The sequence below is a fragment of the Scyliorhinus torazame genome, chromosome 2 (assembly GCF_047496885.1).
Source record: "Scyliorhinus torazame isolate Kashiwa2021f chromosome 2, sScyTor2.1, whole genome shotgun sequence".
In the NCBI taxonomy this organism is placed as follows: Eukaryota; Metazoa; Chordata; class Chondrichthyes; order Carcharhiniformes; family Scyliorhinidae; genus Scyliorhinus; species Scyliorhinus torazame.
Genome location: NC_092708.1, coordinates 150422864 through 150446730, shown reverse-complemented (window position 1 = coordinate 150446730; position 23867 = coordinate 150422864). Strand labels below are relative to the sequence as shown.

At 47.0% G+C, this 23867-nt stretch overlaps 1 protein-coding gene across 3 annotated transcripts in view; it reads left to right on the top strand.

The window, feature by feature from the left end:
* hibch (3-hydroxyisobutyryl-CoA hydrolase) overlaps nucleotides 1-23867 on the top strand; it is a 469221-nt gene that overhangs the window by 359582 nt on the left and 85772 nt on the right. For all 3 annotated transcript variants that reach the window (XM_072478282.1, XM_072478266.1, XM_072478275.1), the window contains one exon: nucleotides 12797-12875. In XM_072478282.1, the coding sequence (XP_072334383.1) occupies nucleotides 12797-12875 (79 nt within the window). The remainder of the gene's footprint in view (nucleotides 1-12796; nucleotides 12876-23867) is intronic.

Genomic DNA, 23867 nt, shown 5'->3' with positions numbered 1-23867 from the left:
AAGGGTTCACCAGGCGGTGGCAGACATTTTTCGACTACCTAGGGGAACGTTAGAGGGAAGACGGATGACCAGCAGCAGCAACCCAGGGGGGAGGGGGGGAGGCAGTTGAGTATAGGGCAATAGAGTACGAGGTTTTGTTACTTGTATATTATTACTACTATTATTACTATTGTTAAAAAGTTTAAAAATTTCTGTTTTGTTACTGTTATCGTTTCGCTTGTTTTGTAAGCGGGAAAAATGTTGCTCAGGGAAAAAAATTTCAATAAAATATATTTAAAAAAAAAGAATTGATTAGTTGATTAGACAGAACAATGCATTCTCAGTGCTGAATACACTGGAATACAAAGGTTAATTCATTATATGAGACAACGACTGAGTTTCCACAGTCAAGGCACTCCCAATACTTTGCTTCTTTAGCTATATGCATTCAACGAGCCCCTATATGAACAAAACTAGAAATAAAACTACTCTTATCAACCAGGCAACGGTGAGGACATTTGCCTTCACCTTCATCTGCAGTACCGACAAGTCACCCAGCATATATTCACAGGAGCAAATTAAGGTTGGTGGGGGTGGGTGCAAGGTAAAGAGATTTAAAGAGAGAACATGTTTACTGTTCTAAGTTTACTGATTTAAAGAGATAACATGTTTACTGTTCTATGGTGCCTTTAATGACCTCTGGAAGTTCCAAGGTGCTTTGCAACCAATGAAGTGCTTCTAAAGTGTAGTTACTGTTAGTTTTACTTACTTACTTTTACTGTTGTAGTAAACATGACAACCAATCTGCACACAGTAAGGCCACAAGCCACAATGTGATAATGACCAGATGATCTGTTTTCCTGATGTAGTTTCAGGGTTAAATATTGGCCAGGAAATCGAGGATAACTCACCTGCTTTTCTTCACAATCTTGCCATGGGATCTTTTTGCGCTGACCTCAAAGGGAGGGTGGGATCTGGTTTAATGGCAGCTCTGTCAGTGCAGCACTCATTCAGTAAGTTCTGATTTTAGAGTTTAGGACTCCTATTAGGGAAAGCAAGCTCTGCAAATTCCAAGTAAAGCAACCCTACTTCCAAAGGGAACTGATAGCAAATCTGGAATGGAGAATCCTAGCCAATAAGTCCTTTGTTACAAAAAGGCAATAGGGCGGGAAATTCCAGCTGCATTACACCCAGGGCAAGTCTCGTTATGTCAGCGGCATGATAGCACATTGGTTAGCACTGCTGCTTCACAGCTCCAGAGTCCCAGGTTCGATTCCCGGCTTGGGTCACTATTTGTGTGGAGTCTGCACATTCTCTCCGTGTGTGCATGGGTTTCCTCCGGGTGCTCCGGCTTCCTCCACAAGCCCCAAAGATGTGCAGGTTAGGTGGATCGGCCATGCTAAATTGCCCTTAGTGTCCATAAAAAGGGTAGGTAGGGTTACTGGATTATGGGGATAGGGTGGAGGTGTGAGCTTAAGTAGGGTGCTCTTGCCAAGGGCCAGTGCAGACTCGATGGGTCGAATGGCCTCCTTTACTGTAAATGCTATGATCTTTGATAATCAGATTGAATCAACAGCAGTAAATGCTATGATCTTTGATAATCAGATTGAATCAACAGCAGAAATAATGGCCCAGAATTTCAGGGGTTTTGACATCAAATTGTCAGCTTTCACTGTCATTAGCTCTCTGAATTTGTCTGAATTTAGCCAAGTGCAGATTAATGTAACATCTTGAGTTGCTTTCTGTCATTAACTGCTCGGTCATGGGCTGGGCTGTGAACCCTCCCTTCTCCCCAGAGTTGGCAATCAGTGAGATTAATTGATCTGATGAGAACTTTGGCATTTCCCCTCTCATACCGCTTTGAGAAACCGCAATACAAATTGAGACTGGCTCAATGAGCTGCAATTTTTTTTTAACACCAATTGAACTGTAAATGTTGCTGAATAATTATTCCACCCTGTCAAATAGCGGAATGTTGTTAAATTTCTCCATTATGATAAATGGTCTGTTAAGTTAGATCACTGAAATTTTTTTTAAAGTTTGTGATATTTCATCTCCTACCATAATGTCCTTTATTTTACTCTCTGAAACCTTTTAAATAATAGAGGGCTGAATTCTCCGCCGCCGGTCACGGAATGCCCAACGCAGCGGAGAATCCTGCGTCGAGCGAAAACCGACGCTGATCCCGTTCTGATGCTCTGCTCGCGGAGCTACATGCCCCAATGCTGGCGGGAGGATACAAATGGGTTATTGGAACCCATTTGATTTCAATTAATGGGCTGGCTACCGGATTCTCCATGCCTCAGTGATGCTCCGGCCCTCTCAGCCAGGTTTTCACGTGGCCGTGGATTAATGCAAGTATTTTCCAGATTGGCCCTGATGCGGCGGACCTCATGATGAGCCAAGGGGGTAGATATTTAATGTAGGTGCCCCCAAAGTCCATCGGAGGCCCCACCACAACACACATCCTGCGCACCCCAACTCCCCCATATCAGAGACCCCCACCATATCAGGGGCCCACCCTTCTCAGAGCCTCCCCCCACCCATATGTCAAAGACACCGTCCCCCCCGCACTTATCAGAGGCCCCCCATATCAGAGAACCCCCCATATCAGAGACCCCCCCATATCAGAGACCCCCCCATATCAGAGACCCCACTCCCCATATCAGAGACCCCACCCCCCCATATCAGAGACCCCCCCCATATCAGAGACCCCCCCAATCAGAGACCCCACCCCCCCATATCAGAGACCCCAGCCCATATCAGACACTCCCCCATATCGGAGACCCCCCATATCAGAGACCCCACCCCATATCAGGGGCCCACCCTTCTCAGAGCCTCCCCCCACCCATATGTCATAGACACCGTCCCCCCCGCACTTATCAGAGGCCCCCCATATCAGAGACCCCCCCCATATCAGAGACCCCCCCATATCAGAGACCCCCCCATATCAGAGACCCCCCCATATCAGAGACCCCCCTATATCAGAGACCCCAACCCATGTCAGACACCCACCATATCGGAGACCCTCCATATCAGAGACCCCACCCCACATCAGAGACTCCCCCGCCCCCCCATATCGGACTCCCCCATATCAGAGAACCCCCCAAAAATCAGAGACTCCCCCATATAAGAGACTTCCTCATAAGAGAGACACCCCCATAACAGAGACACCCCCCAATTTCAGAGACACCTCCCAATTTCAGAGACGCCCCCAATATCAGAGACGCCCCCAATATCAGAGACGCCCCCAATATCAGAGACGCCCCCAATATCAGAGACGCCCCCAATATCAGAGACGCCCCCAATATCAGAGACACCCCCTTGCATCAGAGACACCCCTCATATCAGAGACACCCCCTCATATCAGAGACACTCCCCCCAATATCAGAGACACTCCCCCCAGTTTCAGAGACACCCCCCAATATCAGAGCTGTCCCCCCCAATATCAGAGACAGCCCCAATATCGGGCCCCCTCAATATCGGGCCCCCCCCAATATCAGAGACACCCCCTCACATTAGAGACACCCCCTCACATTAGAGACACCCCCCATATCAGAGACACCCCCCATATCAGAGACACCCCCCATATCAGAGACACCCCCCATATCAGAGACACCCCCCATATCAGAGACACCCCCATATCAGAGACACCCCATATCAGAGACACCCCCCCAATATCAGATACACCCCCCAATATCAGATACACCCCCCAATATCAGAGACACCCCCCAATATCAGAGATACCCCCCCAATATCAGAGACACCCCCAATATCAGAGACACCCCATAATATTGCCCCAATATGAGACCCCCCCAATATCAGAGACACACCCCAATATCAGAGACACTCCCCCCAATATCAGAGACACCCCCAATATCAGAGACACCCCCAATATCAGAGACACCCCCCAATATCAGAGACACTCCCCCAATATCAGAGACACTCCCCCAATATCAGAGACACTTCCCCCCCATATCAGAGAAACCCCCAATATCAGAGACACACCCCAATATCAGAGACACTCCCCCAATATCAGAGACACCCCCAATATCAGAGACACCCCCCAATATCAGAGACACTCCCCCAATATCAGAGACACTCCCCCAATATCAGAGACACTCCCCCCCCCAATATCAGAGACACTTCCCCCCATATCAGAGAAACCCCCAATATCAGAGAAACCCCCAATATCAGAGATACCCCCCAATATCAGAGATACCCCCCAATATCAGAGCCACCTCCAATATTAGAGACACCCCCCAATATCAGACCCCCCCAATATCAGACCCCCCCAATTTCAGAGCCATTCCCCCAATGTCAGAGATACCTCCCCCAATAGCAGAGACACCCCCCAATATCAGAAACACCCCCTAATATTGCCCCAATATCAGAGACACCCGCCAATATCAGAGACACCCGCCAATATCAGAGACACTCCCCCCCCAATATCAGAGACACCCCCAATATCAGAGACACCCGCCAATATCAGAGACACCCGCCAATATCAGAGACACCCCCCAATATCAGAGACACCCCCCAATATCAGAGACACCCCCCAATATCAGAGACACCCCCCAATATCAGAGACACCCCCAATATCAGAGACACCCGCCAATATCAGAGAAACCCGCCAATATCAGAGACACCCCTCAATATCAGAGACATTCCCCCAATATCAAAGACGCCCCCCCAATATCAGAGACGCTCCCCCAATTTCAGAGACACTCCCCCAATTTCAGAGACACTCCCCCAATTTCAGAGACATACCCCCAATATCAGAGATAACCCCACAATATCAGAGACACCCCCTAATATTGCCCCCCCCAATTTCAGAGACACCCTTCCAATATCAGAGACATTCCCCCAATATCAGAGACATTCCCCCAATATCAGAGACACCCCCCAATATAAAGACAACCCCCCCAATATCAGAGACACCCCCCCAATATCAGAGACACTCCCCCAATGTCAGAGACACTATCCCCAATATCAGAGACATTCCCCCAATATCAGAGACATTCCCCCAATATCAGAGACACCCCCCAATATAAAGACAACCCCCCCAATATCAGAGACACCCCCTCCAATATCAGAGACACTCCCCCAATGTCAGAGACACTATCCCCAATATCAGAGACACTCCCCCAATGTCAGAGACATTCCCCCAATATCAGAGACACCCCCCAATATAAAGACAACCCCCCCAATATCAGAGACACCCCCCCAATATCAGAGACACTCCCCCAATGTCAGAGACACTATCCCCAATATCAGAGACACTCCCCCAATGTCAGAGACACTATCACCAATATCAGAAACACCCGCCAATATCAGAGACACCCGCCAATATCAGAGACGCCCGCCTATATCAGAGATACCCGCCAATATCAGAGACACCCGCCAATATCAGAGACACCCGCCAATATCAGAGACACCCGCCAATATCAGAGACACCCGCCAATATCAGAGACACCCGCCAATATCAGAGACACCCCCAATATCAGAGACATTCCCCCAATATCAGAGACACCCCCCCCCCCCTCAATATCAGAGACACTCCCCCAATATCAGAGACACCCCCCCTCAATATCAGAGACACTCCCCCAATATCAGAAGTACCCCCATCAGTTGCCCCCTGTCTGGAAGCTAAACAGCAGTCCAGGCAGAAACTAGAAAGTCACTGCTTTTTCGCGAAATGTCCCTTGCACCTGTTGCCTCAGACAGAGGTGTAGAAGGCAGCAGCTGTTACCTCATAGAAATCCAAAACCAAATCACAAGGCTTTAAACCCCTCAGATCCTTTGATCTGCAAGGCTTCTATTCATTTTCAAAGAGAAATAGCTTTTAGTAGGCTGTAATTGACAGGATAAAATCTAGGAGATAAGTGGTTTCACTTCATCTTTCTCTCAGCGGAAGGCATTCAATTGCTTTTGATGTGGTCAGTAGCTGCCAGTCATAGCTAGATATTTATAAACATTGTGGTTAGATTCATAGCGGGTTACTTGAGATGTGTTCAAGCATGAATGGAAATGAAAATAAACCATTTAGACTCCTGGCTGTCTGAAAGTTATTTATCCTGTTAATTACAGTCTCCTAAAAGCTATTTCACTTTTATTGTGAATTGAAGCCAGGGAAATGAGAAAGCTGTGCTTTTTCACTGTTTCTGCCTGGACTGCTCTTTTCTTCCAGGCAGGAGTGACTGATGGGGGCAAGTGGGTCTCTGATATGGAGGAGGTCTCTGATATGGGGGACATCTCTGATATGGGGAAGGTATCTGATATGGGGGGGGTCTCTGATATGGGGAGGTCTTTGATATGGGGGGATCTCTGATATGGGGGAGGTCTCTGATATGGGGTCATAGAAGCATAGAAAATAGGAGCAGCAGGAGACCATTCAGCCTTCAAGCCTGGTCTGCCACTCATTCTGATCCTGTACGTGGATCCTTTCGCTATGAAGGCCAACATACCATTTGCCTTCTTTACACCCGCTATACCTATATGCTTACCTTCAGTGACTGGTGTACAAGGACACTCGGGTCTCGTTGCACATTCCCCTCTCTACTTTATGGCCATTCAGATAATAGTTTGTCTTCTCATTTTTGCCACGAAAGTGGATAACCTCGCATTTCTCCAAATTATACTGCATCTGCCATCCATTTGCCCACTCACTCAACTTGTCCAAATTACACTGAAGGGTCTCTGCATCCTCCTCACATCTCACCCTCCCACCCAACTTGGTGTCATCTGCAAATTTGGAGATATTACATTTTGTTCCCTCATCTAAATCATTAATGTATATTGTGAATAGCTGGGGTCTGAGCACCGATCCCTGCGGTACCCACTAGTCAATGTATGCCAATTTGAAAAAGACCTGTTAATTCCTACTCTTTGTTTCCTGTCTGCCAACCAGTTTTCTATCTATCTCAATACATTACCCCTAATCCTATGCAATTTAATTTTACACACTAATCTCTTATGCAGGACTTTGTCAAAAGCCTTCTGAAAATCCAAATATACCACATCCACTGGCTCCCCCTCATCAACTCTGCTTGTTACATCCTCAAGGAATTCCAATAGATTTGTCAAGCATGATTTCCCCTTCATAAATCCATGCTGACTCTGTCTGATCCTCCCACTATTTTCTAAGTGCTCTGCTTTAAAATCTTTGATAATAGATTCTAGAATTTTTCCCCCTACTGACGTCGGGCTTACTAGTCTATAATTCCGTGTTTTCTCTCCACCTCCCTTTTTAAATAATGGAGTTCCAATCTGCAGGAATTGTCCCAGAGTCTATAGAATCCTGAAAGATGATCACCAATGCATCCTGTATTTCTAGAGCTACTTCCTTAAGTACCCTGGGACGTATTAAGCCCAGGGGATTTATCAGCCTTCAATCCCATCAATTTCCCCAACAGTATTTCTCGACTAATATTGATCTCCTTCAGCTCCTCCCTCTCACTAAACCCTGTGTTCCCCAACATTTCTGGTATCTGATTTGTGTCCCCATTTGTGAAGACCGAACCAAAGTATGTGTTTAGTTGCTCAGTGATTTATTTGTCCCCGATTAGACATTCCTCTGTTCCTGACTGTAAGCTACCTACATTTGTCTTCATCAATCTTTTTCTCTTCACGTACCTATAGAAACATTTCCAGTCAGTTTTTATGTTCCCTGCAAGCTTACTCTCGTACTCAATTTTCCTCTTCTTAATCAATCCCTTGGTCCTTCCTGCTGAATTCTAAACTGCTCCCAATCCTCAGACCTGTTGTTTTTCTTGGCCAATTTCTATGCTTCTTCCTTGGATCTAATACTATCTCTAATTTCCCTTGTAACCCATGGATTGCCCACCTTTCCCATTTTACTTCTGTTCCAGACAGGAATAAACAATTGTTGCAGTTCCCCCATGCCCTCCTTGAATATTTGCCATTGCCTATCCACTGTCGCCCCTTTAAGTCCTTTATTGCATGCATCTCTAATTTCCTGTTTAACGTCATTCCCAACATCACCACTGCAGTTTCTATATACGACTCCCAAATGTTTTTTGCCACTTGGTGTTTCTCTGCTCCATCTATACAGATTCCACATAGTCAGAGAGCTAATATCCTACCTCACTAATGCCTTAATTTCCTCTTTAACCAGGACTCCACTCCACCGCCTTTTCCTTTTTGTCTGTCTTTCCTAAATACCCCTGAACATTCATACCCGTTTAGGTCTGTTTGTGTGATTAGTTCATCCGCTTTATTACGAATGCCCAGCTCGTTCAGGCACAAAGCTTGTCTTTTTAAAAATATTTTTATTCTCGTCCTTTTTCGCATTTTCTTCCAAATTTTCACCCACCAACAATAAACAATAAGCAGTAACGAATATAATGTAAATCCCCATATCAACAACAACAATCCCATCCTCCCACCAACCCCCAAACAACTGCCCGCATATTAACATACACAAATAACAAAAAGGAAACATAGTCACCATTAACACACACAGTCCCAACCCCCCCCCCCCCCCCAACTAATGTTCGATGTTATCCAATTCTTGAAAGTGCATAATGAATAATGCCCATGAATTGTAGAACCCCTCCATCCTTCCCCTCAGTTCCAACTTAACCTTCTCAAGAGCCAAGAATTCCAACAGCCCCCCCGGCTCTCAATCCCAACAGGATCCGCCTTCGGGTGATCAACGAGGCGAAGGCTATAACATTTGCCTCCGTACCCATTCCCAACCCCGGCTGGTCCGACAGCCCGAATATGGCCTCCCGAGGGCCCGGGTCCAGTTTCACTTTAGAGATTACCCTAAAAACCCCCTTCCAGTTATCCTCCAGCTTTGGACAGGACCAAAACATATGAACATGATTCGCGGGGGGCCCCCCCCGCATCGTTCACACACATCTTCTACCCCCTCAAAGTGCTGGCTCATCCTCGCACTTGTGAGGTGTGCTCTATGTACCACCTTCAGCTGTATCAACCCCAACCTTGCACATGAGGTGGAGGCATTCACTCTCCGGAGCACCTCACACCAGAACCCCTCCTCCATACCCCCTCCCAACTCTTCCTCCCACTTTACTTTGATCCCTTCCAGTGGTGCCTTCTCCTCTTCCAAAATAGCCCAGTAAACCGCCAACACTACCCCCTTCTCCAGTCCACCTGTCGTCAGCACCTCCTCCAGCAATGTGGAGGCCGGTTCCACCGGGAAGCTCTGTATCTTCTTCCTGGCAAAATCTCGAACCTGCATGTATCTAAACATTTCCCCCTGCTCCAGCCCATACTTCGCTCCCAGCTCCTTCAATTCTGCAAACCGGCCCCCAAGAAACAAATCTTTTAGTGTCTTAATCCCCTTCTCCTCCCATTTCCGAAAATTTCCGTCCCACTTCCCTGGCTCAAATCTGTGGTTCCCCCGAATCGACATTTCCCTTAACCCTGCCCCCAGCCCGAAGTGTTGTATTCCAAATAACAAAGCTTGTCTTTTTAACATAAGTTGTCTTGGTTCCAATCTTTTTCACTGGGGCCTTTTTTGAATCTAGCACTTGTTTTCTCTGCCTATCACTTTTCTCATTCCCCTTTCTGTCTTTTGTTTTTGTCCTTCTTTCCTTCTCTGACCCCTTGCATAGGTTCCCATCCCCCTTCCATTTTAGTTTAAACCCTCCCCAACTACTCTAGCAAATATTCCCCCGGGGACATCAGTCTCAGTCCTGCCCAGGTGTAACATGTCCAGTTTGTAAAGGTCCCACCTCCTCCAGAAACGGTCCCAGTGCTCCAGGAATCTGAAACCCTCCCCCTCACACCATCTCTTCAGCCACATCTTCATCCGATATATCCTGCTATTTCTATTTTGTCCAGCGCGTGTCACTGGTAGTAATCCTGAGGTCATCCCGACTTCTCAACTTTCTTCCTAACTCCCTATATTCTGCTTTTTGGACCTCATCCTTTTTTTTTTTTTTACCTATGTCGTTGGTACTGATGTGTACCACGACCACTGGCTGTTCACCCTCCCCCTCCAGAATGTCCTGTAACCGCTCCGATACATCCTTTTTAAAAAATAAATTTAGATTACCCAATTATTTTTTCCAATGAAGGGGCAATTTAGTGTGGCCAATCCACTTACTCTGCACATTTTTGGGTTGTGGGGGCGAAACCCACGCAGACACGGGGAGAATGTGCAAACTCCACATGGACAGTGACCCAGAGCCGGGATCGAACCTGGGACCTCAGCGCCGTGAGGCAGCTGTGCTAACCACTAGGCCACCGTGCTGCTCTCGCTCCGATACATCCTTGACCCTCGCACCTGGGAGGCAACATACCAGGAGTCTCGTTTGCGGCCACAGAAACGCTTATCTATTCCACATACAATCAAATCCTATGTAGCTATTGCATTCTCACACTTTTTTACTCCTCCCCTCTGCAGCAGAACCAACCATGGTGCAACGAATTTGGCTGTTGCTGCTTCCCCTGAGAGGTCATTCGCCTCAACAATATGCAAAGCAGTATATCTGTTTTTCAGGGGAATGGCCACAGGGGATTCCTGCACAGCCTGCCTAACTCTCTTGCTTCGCCTGCAGAGTCTGAGCCTGTGGTGTGATCACCTCCCTATACATGCTATCCACTACACTCTCCACCTTGCATGTACTCCAGTGTCCCCAGCCGCTGCTTCATCTCTGAAACCCGGTCTGATGGGTGGGGGTGATGGGTGGGGGGGAGGGAGGGGGATGGATTGGGGGGGGGGGGAGGGGGTTGGATTGGGTGGGGCGGGAGGGGTGTAGATTGGGTGGGGGGGGGAGATGTGGGCTCTCTGATATGGGTGTCTGATGGAGGGGTCTCTGATATGGGAGTCTGATGGGAGGTCTCTGATGGAGATCTGCTGAGGGTTTGAGGAGAGGGGTCGAGTCATCCTCATTCGTGAGTCATGTGGGGGATGATAGGTGACCCAGCAATTTCCCTGGTTGCGGGTGGGGATGCCCCTACTTGTCAACGGGGAGGTGGCAGGATTTGCGTTGTGGGGGGAAGCGGAGCCAGCTGCTGGAACTCCGTATTGGGCTGTCCGCTGAAAATGGCAGCCCAATAGCAGGATTCGGAAGGGAAACCCCACTCTCCCTACCACACATAAATCTGCTTGGCAAGGGACAATGAATCGCTCCTGGGTGCCACTCCTAGTGAATCACATCCACGTGTTCTGGGGATGTCCAAGATTGAGGGGGTTCTGGCAGGAGTTCTCAGACGTGATGTCCGAGGATCTGGGGTTGAGGCGGTCCCAAGTCCAGAGGTGGCGATATTAGTTCACAAGATATAGGAGCAGAATTAAGCCACTCGGCCCATCGAGTCTACTCTGCCATTCTATCATGGCTGATACTCAGGGTGTCAGAAGATACGGGAATCCAGGGCGTGAGAGAGGCCGATGTTTTGGCCTTTGTTTCGCTGATAGCCTGGAGACAGATCTTGCTTGGTGGTGGGACTCGGAGCCGCCGAAAGCGGGGGGTGTGATTGAGTGACCTGGCGGAATTCCTGTGGTTGGAGAGGATCAAGTTCGCCTTGAGGGGGTCGGCTGGTGAAAGTCATTTATTAATTTCTTTCAGGAGATTTGAGAAGTCAGCAAGGGGGCAGGGGGTGGGGGGTAAGGGGGTTAAAATGGGGAAGGCAGGATGTGAAGAGGGGTGGCATTAGGGGAGCGAGGGGAGTGGTTGTTGGCTGTTTATTGAGTATTTTGGTTGTTCTTCTGATTTTGTTTGTATATATGAAAATGCCTTGAATAGAAATATTTGAAAAAAAGAAAAAGATTGCTCCAGGACTTCAAACACGAGAAAATATCAGGGCCCAGTCGAATTATGGTGCAAATATGCGTTACTGAGGGGGTGTTGCATTGTTTGAGATGTTCCCGAGGTAAAAGGTGCAGTGGCATCGCGCAAAGAAGAGCAGTGTTCTGGCTGTGTTTGATCAATATTCATCCCTCAATTAACACCACTGTAAGCTGATTAGCTGGCTGTTTATTCATTAATTTGTTGTTTTGGAACCTTGATATATGCAAATTAGTTACTGTCTTTATCAACAAAGTGATTCCATTTCGTACGTATATGACCATTTGCAAAATTATTTGGCACGTTCTGAGGATATAAGATGTTTCTATAGTCAGCTTTCAGCTGTTATGAAAATGGGCATTGGCTTTGCTCTTCATGTCCCAGAAAGAAGTAGAAGGATGAAACAGGGTTCACAGGACTACAGGATATTTGTGGATGAGGAGGACATTTGGCACATCATCGTTTGTTGTTCCAGAGATGACTCCCCTGCCCACCCCTGCCTCCACCAATACCACACCTAATTGTTTCAGCATCTAAATGATTCTAAGGAGTTAACCTCTATATAACTGTTCATTACAAATGTTGATCAGTCCCTGCAAAAATGTCATGCCATCAGTCCACACTGTGGAGTCTGCACGTTCATTGCAGTGTTGATGTAAGCCTACTTGTGGCATTAATAAAGATTATTATTATTATTGCTTTCTTTCGTTTGATCTTGTGGAAGAGTGGGCCTGAATACTGAGTGATGCTGCAATTGCACTTGTCCAGGATGATTCCCATGGTCCTCATTCTCAGGTTCCAATAAAAAAGCAATCACTTGATCATTCTACTGGAGAACCCGCGCCTTCCTTGAAGTGTTTCAAAGTTGTTGTTGCTGCCTTCAGGAGGGCAGGGCTAAAGATGCAAAGACTGTTAATATATTGACTGTAGACTACATAAATGTTTGTAGTACGGTAACATTCTTGCTGCCAGGTCAGGCGGCTAGCCATTGTACTCCTGATTTCCATTAATTACTATCTTCTCTTTCTTTCCAGGGTGTTGGCTTGTCGGTGCATGGTCATTTCCGAGTTGCAACAGAGAAAACACTATTTGCTATGCCAGAAACAGGAATAGGTAAAACTGAATCTGTTCACAATGTCTAATGTATCAAAGTTTTCTGAGTGCGCACTTGTATTTTGATCTATTATTTTTTATCTGTTTTACCAAAATGAATGAAATTTGAGAACTTCAGAAGCATTTATGGGTACCGTGAGGAGCACTGTGAGAAATTGGTAGAAGGGACATGGCTATATAAACCTTGAAATGTAGGGGCACGTAGAGTGCCCTCACTCAGGGTGAAAGGTATGATCCGGATGTCCAATGGCCAATGTTGTAATTTTTCTGTGATTCCTCATGACTGCATCCAAAGAACAAAGAAAAGTACAGCACAGGAACAGGCCCTTCGGCCCTCAAAGTCTGTGCCGACCATGCTGCCCGTCTAAACTAAAATCTTCTACACTTCCGGGGTCCGTATCCCTCTATTCCCATCCTATTCATGTATTTGTCAAGATGCCCCTTAAACGTCACTATCATCCCTGCTTCCACCACCTCCTCTGGCAGCGAGTTCCAGGCACCCACTACCCTCTGTGTAAATCATGGTCACACAGTTTTGGGCCAAGTTATCAAATAGACTCTGCATACATGGCCTATTTATACTGAGCTGATCCGTTATATTGTACATTAGTTGTAGACTTGGCTGTTTTTGCGCAGGTTACAGGATGAGTTGAGAATGCTGTTATGGGCAGCACGGTAGCACAGTGGTTAGCACTTTTGCTTCACAGTGCTAGGGTCCCAGGTTCGATTCCCGGCTTGGATCATTGTCCGTGCGGAGTCTGCACGTTCTCCCGTGTCTGCGTGCGTTTCCTCCGGGTGCTCCGGTTTCCTCTCACACGTCCCAAAAGACGTGCTGTCAGGTGAATTGGACATTCTGAATTCTCCCTCAGTGTACCCGACCAGGCGCCGGAATGTGGCGACTAGGTGCTTTTCACAGTAACTTCATTACAGTGTTAATGTAAGTCTACTTGTGCCAATAGTAAAAGATTACTACAAATGAGCATATGGAATACTTGACTTATAGAGGCAAAGGTCTGCGAGACTTGGGGAGAAGGTGTAAGGGAGAGTTGGTAGTGGAGGGAGGAGAATTTGGTGAAGTGGGGGCTCTGTCAATTTTACTCGAGGAACATATCATTTTCTTCTTCCATTTTCCACTTGGCAGCTGGGCAGATGACGGCTGCTAAGTGGGAGAAGCAGCAGGTAGAGGCTGGGAGAGCCTGTCAAGGCAAGGAAGAGAGGGATCAGGTGTGGGATGGGAAGAATCATTTAATGGTGAGAATGGAGTGACCCTGGCAATGCCGTGAGAAACATTGTTGTGAAAGGGAGTTGTCTGATTGTGGCAGTGCGTAGAGCCTGCAACCAAGAGAGGTGGTCAACGGCATTCCTGCTCCTCCTCGCCAACAGGGACTGATTTTAAAAGTGCTAACCCTATGGAGCTGGTTACTTTTGACTCTGTTTTACATCCTCATTTTCCAAGCCCTAGAAATTCAGACTATCAGCTGTGAAATTAAAATGCCACACAACCCACAGACCACACTGCCATCACACACGCAAGATGTGCATTTCAAACCACAACCACCCTTGCCCACCCGCAACCATCCCATCCATCATTGGGCTGCTTGTCTTCATCAGTCCTTCTAGAAATACTGGATGCATTGGTGGTCAGCGTCCAGGGTTCGTCAGACTCTGCAACAGTCCCTGCAGATTGGAGGGTGACTAACTCCACTATTTAAAAAGGGAGGCAGAGAGCAAACAGTAAGCCTGATGTCAAAATTTCTAGAATCCATTATTAAACATTTTGTAGCAGAGCATTTGAAAATAGTGGCAGGATCGGCCAGAGTCAGCAAGGATTTATGAAGGGGAAATCATGCTTGACAAATCTACTGGAATTCTTTGAGGATGTAACCAGCAGAGTTGATGAGGGTGAGCCGGTGGATGTGGTTTATTTGGACTTTTAGAAGGCTTTTAACAAAGTTCCGCATAAGAGATTAGTGTGTCCAATTTATTTGCATGGGATTGGAGTAGAGTATTGAGATGGATAGAAAACTGGTTGGCAGACAGGAAACAAAGAATAGGAAATAACGGTGTTGCTAACTTTTGGTTGGTTCAATTGGCTCTGTTTTATAACCTTTGCTCTAGAGTCGCCAGGTATCTTTATGATACCGCCACGAGGTTCAAGTTCAAGTCATGATCAATAACTCAACACACCAATTAGTAAGATTCAAATCAAAACACATTTATTACACACAGTAAATCGCTACTCATGCATAAACTCTACTTTCTAGGCTATTTCTATAACTAACAGGCCTATACTTAGCTTCGGACTAGCCCACCAGGTCAGGGGAACAAATGGCCTTTCGTTCAGGTCCTGAGTCTGCAGGAATCAAAAGCTGGTATGGACTGGTAGCTAGGAGCGCCTATCTCGTAGCGAGTGTTGACTTGAGACTTACTTTCTTGGAGGCAACAAGACAGGTCACTGTCAAGGGTTGGTTCAAGTTGCTGAGTGACCCTGTCAAGAAGGACGATTTGAACTTGGGGGCTTTACTTTATAGTCCCCAGGGGCTTCCCGCCTTTCGGGGCGGACCCCGTACCTGGTTTCAAGTGATTGGAGTTTGTTCCAATCGCTTAGTTCGATTTCTCCAATACTGGAGCGGTTCCCTGATCGATGGGCGGTCTTTAGGTGTCCGTTAACCTCTTTTGTGTTGGCTCCTGCTGGCGCCGAGGAGTCTGGCTGGCCTTATTTATCTCAAATGTTTTGATTGTTCCCGGGGATCGCTCATTAGTATGTTGATGGCTGCTACATTATTATGCCGATGGTTGCTGGTATCGATGCTGTCTGGGCTTTTGCAGAGTCTAATACACAGTAACTTGCACCTGCTAGTTTCTGCCTGTGTTGGCTGAATTTCCCTTCAGCCTTTGCTGTTCTCCATTTTACGTCGGGAATTGGCCAACCCAGGTGGCTACAACGGGTCCTTTTCAAATTGGCAGCCAGTGACGAGTGGGGTACCGCAGGGATTGGTGCTAGGACCACATAGTTTCACAATATATATTAATTTAGATGAGGGAACAAAATGTAATATCTCCAAATTTGCAGATGACACCAAGTTGGGTGGTGGGGTGAGATGTGAGGAGGATGCAGAGATCTTTCAGTGTGATTTGAAAAAGTTGAGTGAGTGGGCGGATTGAATGGCAAATAAAGTATAATTTGGATAAATGCGAGGTTATCCACTTTGGTAGCAAAAACAAGAAGAACTATTATCTGAATGGCCATAAGTTGGGAGAGGGGAATGTGCAACGAGACTTTGGTGACCTCTTACACCAGTCACTGAAGGCAAGCATGCAGGTACAGCTGGCAGTAAAGAAGGCAAATGGTATGTTGGCATCCATAGCGAGAGGATTTGAGTACAGGATCAGGGATGTCTTGTTGCAATTATTCAGGGCCTTGGTGAGGCCACACCTGGAATATTGTGTGCAGTTTTGGCCTCCTTATCTGAGGAAGGATGTTCTTGCTCGAGAGGGAGTGCAGCGAAGAATTACTGGACTGATTCCGAGGATGGCGAGACTGACGTATGAGGAGCAATTGAATCGGTTAGGATTGTATTTGCTGAAGTTCAGAAGAATGGAGTGGGATCTCCAAGAAACCTATAAAATTCTAACAGGACTGGACAGGGAAGATACAGGAAGGATATTCCCAATGGTGGGTATGTCCAGAACCAAGGGTCATAGTCTGAGGATATGCGGTGGACCATTTAGGACAGAGATGAGGCGACATTTCTTCACCCAGAGAGTCGTCGGCCTGTGAAACTTGTTACCACAGGAAGTAGTTGAGGCCAAAACTTTGCATGTTTTCAAGAAGCTATTAGATATAGCTCTTAGGGCAAAGGGGATCAAAGGATATGGGGGGGGGGGGGGGGGGAACAGGATTAGTGTATTGAGTTGGTTAATCAGTCATGATAATGAATGGCAGAGCAAGCTCGAAGGGCCGAATGGCCTCCTCCTGCTCCTATTTTCTATGTTCCTATGAAGCAAAGATGATATCTGCTGCGTTTCATGATTTGTGTGTCCTTAGGTTTGTGTGTCCGGGAGGGTTTAAACTAGTATGGCAGGGGGGTGGGCACGGGAGCAATAGGTCAGAAGGTGAGAGCATTGAGGGAGAACTAGGGAATAGGGACAGTGTGGCTCTGAGGCAGAGCAGACGGGGAGAAGTTGCTGAACACAGCGGGTCTGGTGGCCTGAAGTGCATATGTTTTAATGCAAGGAGCATTACGGGTAAGGCAGATGAACTTAGAGCTTGGATTAGTACTTGGAACTATGATGTTGTTGCCATTACAGAGACCTGGTTGAGGGAAGGGCAGGATTGGCAGCTAAACGTTCCAGGATTTAGATGTTTCAGGCGGGATAGAGGGGGATGTAAAAGGGGAGGTGGAGTTGCGCTACTTGTTCGGGAGAATATCACAGCTGTACTGCGAGAGGACACCTCAGAGGGCAGTGAGGCTATATGGGTAGAGATCAGGAATAAGAAGGGTGCAGTCACAATGTTGGGGGTATACTACAGGCCTCCCAACAGCCAGCGGGAGATAGAGGAGCAGATAGGTAGACAGATTTTGGAAAAGAGTAAAATCAACAGGTTTGTTGTGATGGGAGACTTCAACTTCCCCAATATTGACTGGGACTCACTTAGTGCCAGGGGCTTAGACGGGGCGGAGTTTGTAAGGAGCATCCAGGAGGGCTTCTTAAAACAATATGTAGACAGTCCAACTAGGGAAGGGGCGGTACTGGACCTGGTATTGGGGAATGAGCCCGGCCAGGTGGTAGATGTTTCAGTAGGGGAGCATTTCGGTAACAGTGACCACAATTCAGTAAGTTTTAAAGTACTGGTGGACAAGGATAAGAGTGGTCCGAGGATGAATGTGCTAAATTGGGGGAAGGCTAATTATAACAATATTAGGCGGGAACTGAAGAACATAGATTGGGGGCGGATGTTTGAGGGCAAATCAACATCTGACATGTGGGAGGCTTTCAAGTGGCAGTTGAAAGGAATACAGGACCGGCATGTTCCTGTGAGGAAGAAAGATAAATACGGCAATTTTCGGGAACCTTGGATGACGAGTGATATTGTAGGCTTCGTCAAAAAGAAAAAGGAGGCATTTGTCAGGCTAAAAGGCTGGGAACAGACGAAGCCTGCGTGGAATATAAGGAAAGTAGGAAAGAACTTAAGCAAGGAGTCAGGAGGGCTATAAGGGGTCACAAAAAGTCATTGGCAAATAGGGTTAAGGAAAATCCCAAGGCTTTTTACATGTACATAAAAAGCAAGAGGGTAGCCAGGGAAAGGGTTGGCCCACTGAAGGATAGGCAAGGGAATCTATGTGTGGAGCCAGAGGAAATGGGCAAGGTACTAAATGAATACTTTGCATCAGTATTCACCAAAGAGAAGGAATTGGTAGATGTTGAGTCTGGAGAAGGGGGTGTAGATAGCCTGGGTCACATTGTGATCCAAAAAGACAAGGTGTTGGGTGTCTTAAAAAATATTAAGGTAGATAAGTCCCCAGGGCCTGATGGGATCTACCCCAGAATACTGAAGGAGGCTGGAGAGGAAATTGCTGAGGCCTTGACAGAAATCTTTGGATCCTCGCTGTCTTCAGGGGATGTCCCGGAGGACTGGAGAATAGCCAATGTTGTTCCTCTGTTTAAGAAGGGTAGCAAGGATAATCCCGGGAACTACAGGCCGGTGAGCCTTACTTCAGTGGTAGGGAAATTACTGGAGAGAATTCTTCGAGACAGGATCTACTCCCATTTGGAAGCAAATGGACGTATTAGTGAGAGGCAGCACGGTTTTGTGAAGGGGAGGTCGTGTCTCACTAACTTGATAGAGTTTTTCGAGGAGGTCACTAAGATGATTGATGCAGGTAGGTACAAAAGGTGAAGTCACACGGGATCAGGGGTGAGCTGGCAAGGTGGATACAGAGCTGGCTAGGCCATAGAAGGCAGAGAGTAGCAATGGAGGGATGCTTTTCTAATTGGAGGGCTGTGACCAGTGGTGTTCCACAGGGATCAGTGCTGGGACCTTTGCTCTTTGTAGTATATATAAATGATTTGGAGGAAAATGTAACTGGTCTGATTAGTAAGTTTGCAGACGACACAAAGGTTGGTGGAATTGCGGATAGCGATGAGGACTGTCGGAGGATACAGCAGGATTTAGATTGTCTGGAGACTTGGGCGGAGAGATGGCAGATGGAGTTTAATCCGGACAAATGTGAGGTCATGCATTTTGGAAGGTCTAATGCAGGTAGGGAATATACAGTGAATGGTAGAACCCTCAAGAGTATTGAAAGTCAAAGAGATCTAGGAGTACAGGTCCACAGGTCATTGAAAGGGGCAACACAGGTGGAGAAGGTAGTCAAGAAGGCATACGGCATGCTTGCCTTCATTGGCCGGGGCATTGAGTATAAGAATTGGCAAGTCATGTTGCAGCTGTATAGAACCTTAGTTAGGCCACACTTGGAGTATAGTGTTCAATTCTGGTCGCCACACTACCAGAAGGATGTGGAGGCTTTAGAGAGGGTGCAGAAGAGATTTACCAGATTGTTGCCTGGTATGGAGGACATTAGCTATGAGAAGCGATTGAATAAACTCGCTTTGTTCTCACTGGAACGAAGGAGGTTGAGGGGAGACCAGATAGAGGTATACAAAATTATGAGGGGCATAGACAGAGTGGATAGTCAGAGGCTTTTCCCCAGGGTAGAGGGGTCAATTACTAGGGGGCATAGGTTTAAGGTGAGAGGGGCAAGGTTTAGAGTAGATGTACGAGGCAAGTTTTTTACGCAGAGGGTAGTGGGTGCCTGGAACTCGCTACCGGAGGAGGTAGTGGAAGCAGGGACGATAGGGACATTTAAGGGGCATCTTGACAAATATATGAATAGGATGGGAATAGAAGGATACGGACCCAGGAAGTGTAGAAGATTGTAGTTTAGTCGGGCAGATGGTCGGCACGGGCTTGGAGGGCCGAAGGGCCTGTTCCTGTGCTCTACATTTCTTTGTTCTTTGTTCTTTGTAGGTGACTCACCAGGCCAATCCTGGAGCCACATGTCTTTGGGCAGATGTGAAAAGAGTTGCCTTATAATGCCATCATTGGTTCATTTTCAAAGAAGGATGATAAATCAGTTTATGGGAACTATAGGCGCATATTCATTTTGTCGAGTGTGAGGAAGATTCTCACCTGAATTTTCCTGAACTGCCTCCAGCATATCAGCAAAGACACACTTCCAGAGACCCAATGTGGTTTCCCACTATGCAGGGGGAACACAGATATGATTTTTTTTCTCTTGACAAGTCTAGGAATAGTGTCTCAAACGAAGCTCTACTTAGCCCGAATGGATCTATCAATTTTTGAAAAGTATTTTTATTCAGATTTTTACATTTTACATTTAACACACATAACTTTACAAAACAAAATAAACCCAACACAACCCTGAATCCACCCCAACTAATCTCCCGACATTGACCCCTCCCCACCACCCTAGCAGTTCACTGTAACCAGCTCCCCGAAATGTATAAACAAACCCCATCTTTTACGGAACTCCTCACTCACCCTTCTTAAAGCGAATTTCACCTTTTCTAAGTGCAAGAACGCAATTAAATCCCCCAGCCACAGTGAGGCACAGAGTGGAGAAGCTGACCTCCACCAACAGAACCCGCCTGTGAGCAATTAACGAGGCAAAGGGAAAAACATCTGCCCCGTTCCCGTCTGCACTCCAGCAAGTCTGACACCACGGATATGGCCCCATGGGGATTGGGCTCTTAATCCACATGTAAGATTGGCGACATGGTGCTGAAGAACGACCTTCAAAATTTCTCCAATTTCGGGGAGGACCAGAACATGGGGAGCATTTTGGAGATAGTGACCACAATTCTGTGACTTTCACTTTAGTAATGGAGCGGGATAGGTGCGTGCAACAGGGCAAGGTTTACAATTGGGGGAAGGGTAAAGACAAGAATTGAAGTGCATAAGTTGGGAACATAGGCTGTCAGGGAAGGACACAAGTGAAATGTGGAACTTGTTCAAGGAACAGGTACTACGTGTCCTTGATATGCTTGTCCCTGTCAGGCAGGGAAGAGATGGTCGAGTGAGGGAACCATGGTTGACAAGAGAGGTTGAATGTCTTGTTAAGAGGAAGAACAAGACTTATGTAAGACTGAGGAACAAGGTTAAGACAGGGCGCTGGAGGGATACAAGATAGCCAGGAGGGAACTGAAGAAAGGGATTAGGAGAGCTAAGAGAGGGCATGAACAATCTTTGGCGGGTAGGATCAAGGAAAACCCCAAGGCCTTTTACACATATGTGCGAAATATGAGAATGACTAGAGCGAGGGTAGGTCCGATCAAGGACAGTAGCGGGAGATTGTGTATTGAGTCTGAAGAGGTAGGAGAGGTCTTGAATGAGTACTTTTCTTCTGTATTTACAAATGAGAGGGGCCATATTGTTGGAGAGGACAGTGTGAAACAGACTGGTAAGCTCTAGGAAATACTTGTTAGGAAGGAAGATGTGTTGGGCATTTTGAAAAACTTGAGGATAGACAAGTCCCCCGGGCCTGACGGGATATATCCAAGGATTCTATGGGAAGCAAGAAATGAAATTGCAGAGCCATTGGCAATGATCTTTTCGTCCTCACTGTCAACAGGGGTGGTACCAGGGGATTGGAGAGTGGCGAATGTCGTGCCCCTGTTCAAAAAAGGGACTAGGGATAACCCTGGGAATTACAGGCCAGTTAGTCTTACTTCAGTGGTAGGCAAAGTAATAGAAAGAGTACTGAAGGATAGGATTTCTGAGCATCTGGAAAGACACTGCTTGATTAGGGATAGTCAGCACAGATTTGTGAGGGGTAGGTCTTGCCTCACAAATCTTACTGAATTCTTTGAGGAGGTGACCAAGCATGTGGATGAAGATAAAGCAGTGGATGTAGTGTACATGGATTTTAGTAAGGCATTTGATAAGGTTCCCCATGGTAGGCTTATGCAGAAAGTAAGGAGGCATGGGATAGTGGGAAATTTGGCCAGTTGGATAACGAACTGGCTAACCAAAATCCCAGTTACCTGTGGCGTACCGCAGGGATCAGTTCTGGGTCCTCTGCTGTTTGTGATTTTCATTAATGACTTGGATGAGGGAGTTGAAGGGTGGGTCAGTAAATTTGCAGACGATACGAAGATTGGTGGAGTTGTGGATAGTGAGGAGGGCTGTTGTCGGCTGCAAAGAGACATAGATAGGATGCAGAGCTGGGCTGAGAAGTGGCAGATGGAGTTTAACCCTGAAAAGTGTGAGGTTGTCCATTTTGGAAGGACAAATATGAATGCGGAATACAGGGTTAACAGTAGAGTTCTTGGCAATGTGGAGGAGCAGAGAGATCTTGGAGTCCATGTTCATACATCTTTGAAAGTTGCCACTCAAGTGGATAGAGCTGTGAAGAAGGCTTATGGTGTGCTAGCGTTCATTAACAGAGGGATTGAATTTAAGAGCCGTGAGGTGATGATGCAGCTGTACAAAACTTTGGTACGGCCACATTTGGAGCACTGTGTACAGTTCTGGTCACCTCATTTTAGGAAGGATGTGGAAGCTTTGGAAAAGGTACAAAGGAGATTTACCAGGATGTTGCCTGGAATGGAGAGTAGGTCTTACGAGGAAAGGTTGAGGGTGCTAGGCCTTTTCTCATTAGAACGGAGAAGGATGAGGGGCGACTTGATAGAGGTTTATAAGATGATCAGGGGAATAGATAGAGTAGACAGTCAGAGACTTTTTCCCCAGATGGAACAAAGCATTACAAGGGGACATAAATTTAAGGTGAATGGTGGAAGATATAGGGGGGATGTCAGAGGTAGGTTCTTTACCCAGAGAGTAGTGGGGGCATGGAATGCACTGCCTGTGGAAGTAGTTGAGTCGGAAACATTAGGGACCTTCAAGCAGCTATTGGATAGGTACATGGATTACGGTCGAATGATATAATGTAAATTAATTTGTTCTTAAGGGCAGCACGGTAGCATTATGGATAGCACAGTTACTTCACAGCTCCAGGGTCCCAGGTTCGATTCCGGCTTGGGTCACTGTCTGTGCGCAGTCTGCACGTTCTCCCAGTGTCTGCGTGGGTTTCCTCCGGGTGCTCAGGTTTCCTCCCACAGTGCAAAGATATGCAGGTTAGGTGGATTGGCCATGATAAATTGCCCTTAGTGTCCAAAATTGCCCTTAGTGTTGGGTGGAGGTGTTGACTTTGGGTTGGGTGCTCTTTCCAAGAGCCGGTGCAGACTCAATGGGCCGAATGGCCTCCTTTTGCACTGTAAATTCAATGATAATCTATGATTAATCTAGGACAAAGGTTCGGCACAACATCGTGGGCCGGAGGGCCTGTTCTGTGCTGTATTTTTCTATGTTCTATGTGTACATGATTGCCTGGGCCCCTCCCACATCGCTCACAAATATCAGGTGCGCTCTGTGTATTACCTCTAGCTGTATCAGCCCCAACCTTGCACACGTGGTTGAGGCATTCACCCTCCGCAGCACCTCACACCACAACCCCTCCTCCAGCGCCACCCCCAACTTCTCCTCCCACTTAGCCTTTACCCCACCAGAGACGTCACATCCTCCTCCAAAATCTTCTCATGGATTGCCAAGATGGCCCACTTCCTCCAATCCCATCACTGACAACAACCCCTTCAACAATGAGGAGAGCGGTACCACTACAAAGGTAAGAAAAACTTTTTTGTCGAAATCCCATTCCTGCATGTACCTGAATCCCTCCCCACACGGAACCCCAAACCTCTCCCCAACTCCTCCAAGCATGCAAACCGCCCTTCCAAAAACATGTCCTTTATCTCCATCACCCCTTACTCCTTCCATCCCCGAAACCTCGTATCCATCCTCTCTGGCTCAAACCCGTGGTTCCCCAATCCTTCAGCTTTCATGAACGCCTCCTCCGCCGTCTCATAGTAGAAGTTCTTGGAGTTATGTGTGATCTTCAGCTTTGCTGT